At 42.1% G+C, this 9823-nt stretch overlaps 1 protein-coding gene across 2 annotated transcripts in view; it reads left to right on the forward strand.

The window, feature by feature from the left end:
• SH3BGR (SH3 domain binding glutamate rich protein) overlaps window positions 1-8392 on the forward strand; it is a 48833-nt gene extending 40441 nt beyond the window's left edge. For both annotated transcript variants that reach the window (XM_075197257.1, XM_075197258.1), the window contains 2 exons: window positions 353-449; window positions 8114-8392. In XM_075197257.1, the coding sequence (XP_075053358.1) occupies window positions 353-418 (66 nt within the window). In that variant the 3' untranslated portion in view covers window positions 419-449; window positions 8114-8392. The remainder of the gene's footprint in view (window positions 1-352; window positions 450-8113) is intronic.
• Window positions 8393-9823: the final 1431 nt, after the last annotated feature.

A 9823-nucleotide genomic window follows, 5' to 3' on the forward strand; every position in this document is an offset into this window, starting at 1 on the left:
TCTGGCAGGAATTGCATCACTGGTGACCCCTATATCATTTCTACTAGATATGGGAGGGATATTGTAAAGCTTTACCATGTGAAGTGATGATGTCCAATTCATTAACTAGATTTGAAAGTGAATTTCAGGCAAAAGGAGACAATCTAATACATAGTGTAAGAAGTCATCAGGGTTAGAGAAGAACTTGTAATATTTTTATATTAATCCCCTTAGCCCCCAAGTAGCAGAGTGGCGATGCTCCAATGTATGTGAGATATTAACCTCCCTTGGCCTCTCGCTAAATTTTTTTTGTAAATCTAGCCCTAGGTGTTCGCTGCTCTGATCCCACTTATTTTTCTCTTCCCATTTCCAGGAGGCTGGAGAGGCAGATAATGAGCAAGAAGGAGAGGAAGAGGAAGAAGAGGAGGAAGAATCATAGGGTTCAGTGATGTCACTAATTTGTAATTAAGGTACTGCTTAAAGATCACATCTCATTCAGTCATTTGTCTTGTTCTATTCACCCAGTGATATGATACATTTTAGTTTAATATAAAATACTGTACATAACTCTTATAACATGCCTCTGAAATACCACCCCTCTTTAACTTGAGACTTACCCCTTTTGCCCTGCAGTGGGGTTCACTCCTGGTATCCCCACTATTTGGGCTTAACAGAAGCGTCGCTCCGCCATGACTGGAAGCATGGAGAGCAGTGTGCGCTCATTGCTGGGGGACCGAGTATATCCTAGCTGTCCAAACACTTGTATGCAACACCTGCTCCTGCCCAATCAAAAGATTGCTCATATTCAGAGCCATGTGCTGAGTGTAAGGAACAGTTGGAGTCTTTGGAAGGTAGGAGCTACTTAAGGACAGTGTAAACAGACACAGTTCCAGGCTTCGTCTCTGATAACCACCTCCCACTCCCGCCTACAAGACTTCTCCTGTGCTGCTACACACTGATGGAATTCCCTACCGAGTCTGCTCAGGAACTCCCCCAGCATTCAAATCATTTAACCCTCTCTGAAAACTCATCTCTTTATTACCGCTTACCCTACTCCCACCTATAATACTCACACTGGAACACCCTCACTAATGTTACAATCAACACTAGTCACACTCGCTTCTGTTGTCTCAGTTCTGCCCGTTTCCCACTAGATTGTAAGCTCACGTGAGCTAGTTCCCACCCCACCTTCATGTCTGCATTTATGTTATCTACCTTATGTGTATTTGTTTTAAGCATTTCTTGGTGGGTCTTCTCTACAGGCCTGAATGTGTCACTCATGCAAATATTCTTGCATCATGCTAAGGGCCATCATGTATGAAATGTAGGGCCAGTGTCTAGGAAGAGACCCCGGTGACAGCGGGAACAGAATGATTATCAGAGTATGTTTAGCAGGACATATCAGGACATTTAGCAGGACGTCAAGACTGCTCAACTTGCTGTTGTCTCATAAGGAGCAGTGACAAAGGTGATCTTAGAATGGGCGTCAGAGGGAAAGAGACCATCAGCTAGGAGCAACTGTGGATAAAAGAGAGAATATCCCACAATCATTAACAACACATCAATGGTGGAAGTAGTCATAGAAGATTCAGTTTTTGGCAGATTATCCTAAGTGAAGGTCGGCTCCCAAGGTTTACTTACCTGGGGTCCCGTGTTTATTTTCTCCGCCAGGTACCCCATCATCCTGCATGCACCTTCTGCTCCTCCCCTCGCAGTCCGTTGTCATTTTATTTTAAGTATGCCATGCATACAGGAGATTCATAGCCAAACCAAGCGGGGGTTCCCTAGTGCCTGGAAACCCCCCTCCAAGCCTGGAGCACTGTATAATAGAGGTGGCTGGACCCTGCCCCCACTTCACACAGCTCTGCTTGAAAAGGGGAGAGCTGTGTGCACCTAACAGTAGTGCATGCAGCATTGCCCATGTATATTATAGGGATAGGAAGAGTTGGAGAGGAGCCAAGCACTGTCTAATATTATAGCCACGCCCCCATGCATGCTAGTCATGCCCACTGGTGGCGTGGTGTGGAAAACCCTCTCTACAAATCCTGCGTTTGCCCCTGAAATTAACAAGACAGTTGGCGCATACAGGGCTGTTATAGGCTGTATAAATGGGAGAAGCTATCACAGAAATTTGACGATTTAGCAGAGCTTTTATGACATGCCAAAGTAAGACAAAACAGTCATTACCGACAACATATCACAATATTTATTCAGGTTTAGTTCCATTTAAGATTTCACATAATCTAACATTAAATTGGTCAGCCTGTGTTGTGCTGCCATCTTGTGGCAGAAAAGTAAACTTAATTTAGTTGTTTCCAACATTATAAATCTTTGTGGAGGAAACACTTACAAATACTACTAATATAGTGCAAATGTCTGTTAATAATTTAATAATAGATACTCTGTACTGAAAAGCCTTATATAATAATCTGTGTGTATAATAGCCTAGTATTTTGGTGGGTCTTAAGGAATACATTTCAGTGTCAGGGTAATACCAGCCATTGTTCAGGATTTAAAAGGCCCTATGTCCATAGTATTCATACATTTATAGCATGCTTGCTTACTTTTTGGACCTCTTTCCCTCCGGAAGCCCTTCGAGGGGAAGTGCGGTGGCATGTTGTCACGATTTGTACCATTGTCCCTTTCTGGGAGAGTAGGCTAGTATGATTTATAACATTGCCAAATCTGACAAGTCTCCTAATTAATATCCGATTTTGCATACCATGAAAAATAAGTATTGAAACAAAAAGAGAGAGGCTACAGTTTTGGAAAAGACCATGTTAATCTCACCTACTTTCCCCCCCCCCCCTCCCCACTCCCCACATATAGCAAACGAGGGTGCCTTCCCTGGACCCAGGGTCAGACTGGCCTGCCGGGGAGCCGGGCTATCCGCCAGTAGGGCCTGACCTTGATCGCTCCCCTCTTCGTTGGTGGGGGGTACGGACACTTTAAAAAAAACTAAAAAAAATATACTCACATGATCGCGGTGCCGCCGCCCCTCCTCCCTCCTCTCTGCTCCCTCCACACTGAATGTCGGGCGTGACGTCATCACGCCCAACATTCAGTAGAGAAGAAAAGAGAAGAAAGAAGCCGATAGAAAAGGTAAGTGAAGGAACGGAAGCAAGGGGGAGCAAAGACAGCATGGCAGTGATTGAAGGGGGGCCAAGGCAGCATGGCAGAGTGTGATGGGGGGAGCAAAGACAGCATGGCAGTGATTGAAGGGGGGCCAAGGCAGCATGGCAGAGTGTGATGGGGGAAGCAAAGGCAGAATGGCAGTGAGTGAAGGGGGAGGCGAGGCAGCATGGCAGAGTGTGAAGGGGGGCCAAGGCAGCATGGCAGAGTGTGAGGGGTTGCCAAGGCAGCATGGCAGAGTATGATGGGGGAGCAAAGGTAGCATGGCAGTGAGTGAAGGGGGAGGCGAGGCAGCATGGCAGAGTGTGAAGGAGGGCCAAGGCAGCATGGCAGAGTGTGAAGGGGGAGGCGAGGCAGCATGGCAGAGTGTGAAGGGGGGCCAAAGCAGCATGGCACAAGGTGATGAAGGGGGGCCAGGAGAAGGGGGGGAGCAAAAGCAGCATGGCAGAGTGTGATGAAGGGGGGCCAGGAGAAGGGGGGAGCAAAAGCAGCATGGAGGGTGCAGTGTGATTATAAGGAGGCACAGCATGGTGATGAAGGAACACAGTAATGTGTGTGTGAGGGTACAGTGGGCTTGTGGCAATGTAATGTGTGTGTGGTAGGTGGTGGCTAACTAATGGGTGCTATTTTGTTTGTGGAGTGATGGTGGGGCAAATTAATTTTAAAGTGGGAACTATTAATTTAAGATGGGGTGGTTTGGGGGCTATTAATTGAATATGGAGCTGAGTTTGAGGAGCATGAGGTCTATTTATTAAATGTGAATATGAATTATTTAATGGCAATGACTGTTGCGGGAAATAGGTATATTTATTATACATAAATGCTATTAATCTATTGCTGGGGCTGTTCTGAGGGAGGGAAATAGGTTTATTTATTAAATGGGAATACTATTACTTTAATGTTGGGGCTGGAGGAAGGCCTAAGTATTAATCGTGGATCCTATTGATTTAACACCGGGGGGTAAATGTATTAATCTCTGGATTCTTCATCTCCGGCGTGTTCAGCCTCTTCAGCGCTTAAATTTAAAGCGGCGCTGCATTGTAAAGGGTTTCCCTTTACAATGCAGCACCGCTTTAAATTTAAGCCCTAAAGAGGCTGAACACGCCGGAGATGAAGAATCCAGAGATTCATACATTTACCCCAGGGGCTGGTTGGAGATTTCTAAATGTACCCATTTTTTTCTCCAAATAGGGCCCCCAACATTCCAGGATCCAGACAAGCCGCAACTAAAGAAACCAGCTGCCACAGCTGGTGAAAATGACAAGAACAGGTAGGACAGTCTGTCAAATGTTCTGAATCTAGTGGGACAATCCCGATTTTTGGTGACTGTTCTGCCCAATCTAAGGGGCATGTCAAGACTGTGTACTCTTTATCAGGGCCGGATTAACCCTAGGGCTAACTGGGCTACAGCCCAGGGGCCTCAGGCATCCAGGGGGCCCTTGAAAGTGTTCAGCAGCAGTATTGATCGGTCGCGGCTGGGGCGCCCCCGGCGCGATCAATGCCGCTGAGCACTTTCACTGCGGTCCTTCCCCGGCGAGCTGTAGCCTCCAAATTATTTCAAAGGTTTACTGAGTCTCACTCATTATTATTATTATTATTATTATTATTATCATATATTTGTTAGGCGCCACAAGGTTTCCGCAGCGTCGCAAACTCATACGAGATCTCCTCAGTAAAGAGCGTACAGTGCGCCGGGGAAAGACTGCAATGCCAGGAAAAGGAGGTAAGTGCCTTGGGGGCGGTTTGGATCACGGGGGGGGCCCTCACGGGGGGAATGGATGCCCCCTTAGTCCAGGGGCCTCCATTCCCTTAATCCGGCCCTGCTCTTTATATACACACTGAATTCTTTATATATTACACTATGGCGCTAGCTGTTCTTCGTGGGCAGACCACTCCCCTTCTAGTGTCTGGTCTCGCCTCTATGATAGCTGGCCACACCACCTCTGGTGGGCCCCTAGCATTGCAGTCCTCCGGTGGGCCCATCATGCCCCAGTCCGACACTGCCTGGACCATCAAGTACCCGCTTGGCTCTCGGCAGTTCTATGAATATATATGTAGGTGGGTAAAAGGAGACTAAGGGCTAGATTTACTAACCTGCAGGTTTGAAAAAGTGGGGATGTTGCCTATAGCAACCAATCAGATTCTAGCTTTCATTTATTTAGTACCTTCTACAAAATGACAGCTAGACTCTGATTGGTTGCTATAGGCAACATCCCCACTTTTTCAAACCCGCAGTTTAGTAAATCTAGCCCTAAGTATCTACCTGCGCTCCTTCAAAATGCAGCTTTACTGATCTAAAACAAGGATATACACTTCCAAATAATATCTTAATAACAAAATGTGATTAAATCTTTTATTAGTGTTCAAACATAGGAAATGAATAAATAATAAATAATACTTATATTCAATGGAGATCAAATTCTTCTTTAGTGAGATTCATTCTCTGTGTAATAAATCATGTGATACCGTTTAACATAAGAAATAATTGCTAAACATATGCAACATATTGAAGACATGAATTAGTGACAGGTCAATTCCTGCTGAAACTTCTTTAGGGAGTGCACTTACTATAAATTTAGAGTGTGCGCTTTGAAACATAAGTGATCAGGAATTCTTCCAAAGAAATTTCTTCCATTAGGTGTTGTCTCTTGGCTTTCACACACCCTTGTTAGGGAAAGCCAAGAGATAAGTTTATTTTAATGTTAACGTTAATGTTAATTGCTTTTGTTTTTCTCTATTTATTGATTAATTGTTCCATTTGTTGTGGATCTTAATCCTTTTTAACATTTGTGTTATTGTCCACTCGATCTCTCCATTTTATTCATTAAAATAAACTTATAGAGGGCATAGATTGTTTTTCTTAGAGTCGTCAATGGAACGCAAACCGGAAATTAAGTTCCATCGATACAGAATACCGTAAGTGACGTTTTTGAGTTGGTGGAAAGCAATCCGGAATTGTGTTTTACCTACGATAATGTAGGAATGTATTTTAGATCCTACATTAACAGCATTACACAGGAAGTGACATCATATCTATTGGACCGCAAACCGGAAGTACATTCCTCCAGCGGAGTAACACTAAAAGGAAAAATTAAAACAAATTTTATAACAGATATAGTTCATCCAGGGGGAATAAAGTTCTAAATAAGACCCAAAGCAATATGGAAGGATGGAAAGATTGGGTTGACAAGTATATCTTATTGTATTTTATTATTGTTTTTGTTGACTGCAACATGTATAAGAGATATTTGCACAAAAACAATTTGTTATTAGAAGTATGTTTTTGTTCTTCAGAGAAAATAAGTTGTTGCCTCTGACCTCTGAACCACACAATCCAGAGGTCAGACAGTGTATAAAGGAGTGAATGGATCTATTGGCCTTTATCCTTGAAAAAGACCTTGAAGGTTGAAACGCGTTGGGTATAAATGCTTGTGGACTTGAATGGTGATATAAGAATTGCATTACCAGGATACTATATTGAGAGGAGACAACATCACAAATTTCCTAGGACTTGCAATGATTTGTACTGAGCTTAACACCTATGTAATCTGGTAGGAATCCATCTAATTTTTATACCCATGAAGTCCTTTTATTATGTATGTTTTTATTTATTTGTCATATATATTTTTCACTGTTTTAAATTAAAAATATACTTTTTACTGGAACACATATTTTTTTGGATGTTTTTCCATGTAAAAATTGGATACTATTATTCATCGTAAAGAACACAAAGAAATACGTGTACAACGCCTATATTAATATGGATATTTTGCAAGTACAAACACGGTGTGTGAAAGCCAAGAGACAACACCTAATGTTTCAAAGAAATTTCTTTAGAAGAATTTCGCCCTCCAACCATGCCCCCTTGCCCGAGATCTCCCGAAATTAACTTTTCAAAGGTTGGCAAGTATGTTATCCTGGAAGTAAAATAAATATTTATCAGATGCCCTGGTGTAAATTAAGTTGATTCACTTAAAGAGGCAGTACAATAGAATGAAATGTGCTTACTACAATCTGTATATTTATCCAGAAAATCATTTACTAGGTGCTGTTAGGGAACTATAAAACAAAGTTAATTTCGCATCTCCATTCCCTGACTTGTACCAATAAATATATTGTCTATTTTAGCAGCAGAGCAATGATTTTTTTTTCCTCCTCCAACTGTTTACTCTTCACACTTTTTAAATAATATAACATCAGAATGTTATCGTAGACATAGGTTTGAAACTTTCGCTCTTCTCTAGCTGAGGTTAAAAACTTTCACATGAGAATAGAAACTTGTTTCATCAAGATCAGTGGTCAGGGAACAGGGGTAAATTACCCCAAATGGGGTAAAAATGAAATTCCTGGGGGTGATGCTGCCGATTCACATGCTGTCAGCTGGATTGTAGACCCCTTTAAATGTGAAATTGCTGTTGTACCAGAAGAGCCTCAAGGGTTGGCAGAGGCACTTCTTGAGCTTCGATGCAATAATGAAGCACGTATTGCATTTGAAAACAAAGCAGATCTGTCATATTTTTGGATGTCAACAGTTGTAAAGGCATTCATTGCACATAAGGAGGCAGTCAAAAAGTTGCTGCCTTTTGCAACAACCTACCTTTGCCAACAAGGATTTTCCACTCTAACGAACATAAAAACAAAGCAGAGAAATCGATTGGATGCTGAAGACTGTATCCAAATTGCTCTGACATCAAAATGCCCCAATATTGATGCTCTCGTATCAAAAATGAAGCAACATCATTTCTCCAAAACCTGAAGTTCTGAAGTTGAAGCTTTCAAAGAAATTTTCAATAGATTCAATAAAATTTTGAATTCCAATAATTAATATATTATTTCCCTCCTTTCAAATCAAGGGGGTAACGTCGGCGTATCTAAATATATTTGGGGGTAAAATGTAAAAAAGATCCCTGACCTCTGATCAAGATGTATTGTACATATTCTAATTTTCTTGTGTTTAATTCCTGACTCGATCAGTTCTAATCAGACTTTTGTGTCCTTGTAGGCTGCCCAAACGGAATTTCACACAAATGAACTGCACTTGGCGACTACAGAGTACACAAAGAATATTTCTGAAATCTACAGGTTGGCTCCCTAGATAAGGACTAAAAACTACTCAGCAAAGACTCTTTTTGGCACTTTATCCTCATTTCAACAAGGGCTTTTCAAACAATTGACCGTGTTACACTTTGCACTGAATATCCGCCGGGTTTGTTATAACCAGGAAATTGTGAACACAATTTGTTGTAAAGTTAGAAATAAAAGTTGTATTCTTTTTAATGGAGACTTGCCAAATTTGTCATTTTATATTTTTTGTGTTTGACTTGTAAGAAAACAATCTGTTAGCGTCACCAGCTTTAACTACAACTTTGTTGTCCATAAAAAAACAACTCTGCTATAGGTATAGGATCTTTTACAAGTGGCGGGGTTAAAAATCAGAAAAATAAAAAAATGAAGTAAACGCTGTTCGCTGAGTTACTGTGAGGAGAGCTGCTACATGTGAAGAAATGGGAAAAGTTATTCACACAGACATTACCAACGGCCTGATTCATGTCCAAACACAACTTGGACATACGATCCGTGTTTAAAAACTTGTACGTAGTTTTGCCCGTATTCAAATCTGAGCTTATCTCAAGATATATTGGGCAGCACAGTGGCTTAATGATTAGCACTTCTGCCTCACAGCACTGGAGTCATGAGTTAAATTCCCGACCATGGCCTTATCTGTGTGGAGTTTGTATGTTCTCCCCGTGTTTGCGTGGGTTTCCTCCGGGTGCTCCGGTTTCCACCCACACTCCAAAAACATACTAGTAGGTTAATTGACTGCTAACAAATTGACCCTAGTCTGTGTGTGTCTGTAGGGAATTTAGACTGTAAGCTCCAATGGGGCAGGGACTGATGTGAGTTCTCTGTACAGCTCTGCGGAATTAATGGCGCTATATACATAAATGATGATGATGATAATGATACATTACGATTTGAATCTAGGTGGAAATACACTCTTTCAAAACAGTACTTGCCGAACGTAGACTGCTGTACATAAAACTTTTATTTTATCATAAATTAAAATAACTGTTAACAGTATAATAATTACAAACATTAACTGACCGGATGGGCTTCCTTCGCCACCCGGTCTGTAAGGGGAATGGAGGGATGTTCTTCTTGCACAGTTTATCTTGGTTTCATTCTCACCGTTAGTAAGCAACTGTTACTGACCACTTCAACTGGTGTCACCTTGTCACCAGACAGTCGCTGACTGCAAATGCCAACTGCGCAACAGTTGTAGGAGAATTCAGCTGCCACCACTGGGCTCCATTGCGTCACCCAGAACCGCGTAATTCTAGGGTAGTTGGTATAGCTGCTGTAATGCCTTTTTGCTGTTGGCTGGCTGGTACCTCCTGACCACTTACTATGGATTAGAAGTGCTGGGGTAGTGGACAGATCGTTGACACAGAGATGCTGGGTTCAACACAGACAGCCGGTGAACAGATTAGAGTGTAAGCTCTTATCTGTTAGTCATAGGATCCAGCAGGTAATAGTCGCAGGCAGAATCTTCAAGCAGTGATGGTTTATTGCTCAAGATTTTTACACACGAGTTTGTGGTACTGGTGATCATCCAAAAGTTCAGATGGAAAATGATACATTACATGGTAAAACAGAGCTCCTTTTATACAGATTCTGACACACAGGGTGTAGCCCAGCCCACTGATCCGAC

This window comes from Mixophyes fleayi, chromosome 2, assembly GCF_038048845.1.
Source record: "Mixophyes fleayi isolate aMixFle1 chromosome 2, aMixFle1.hap1, whole genome shotgun sequence".
Classification (NCBI taxonomy): domain Eukaryota; kingdom Metazoa; phylum Chordata; class Amphibia; order Anura; family Limnodynastidae; genus Mixophyes; species Mixophyes fleayi.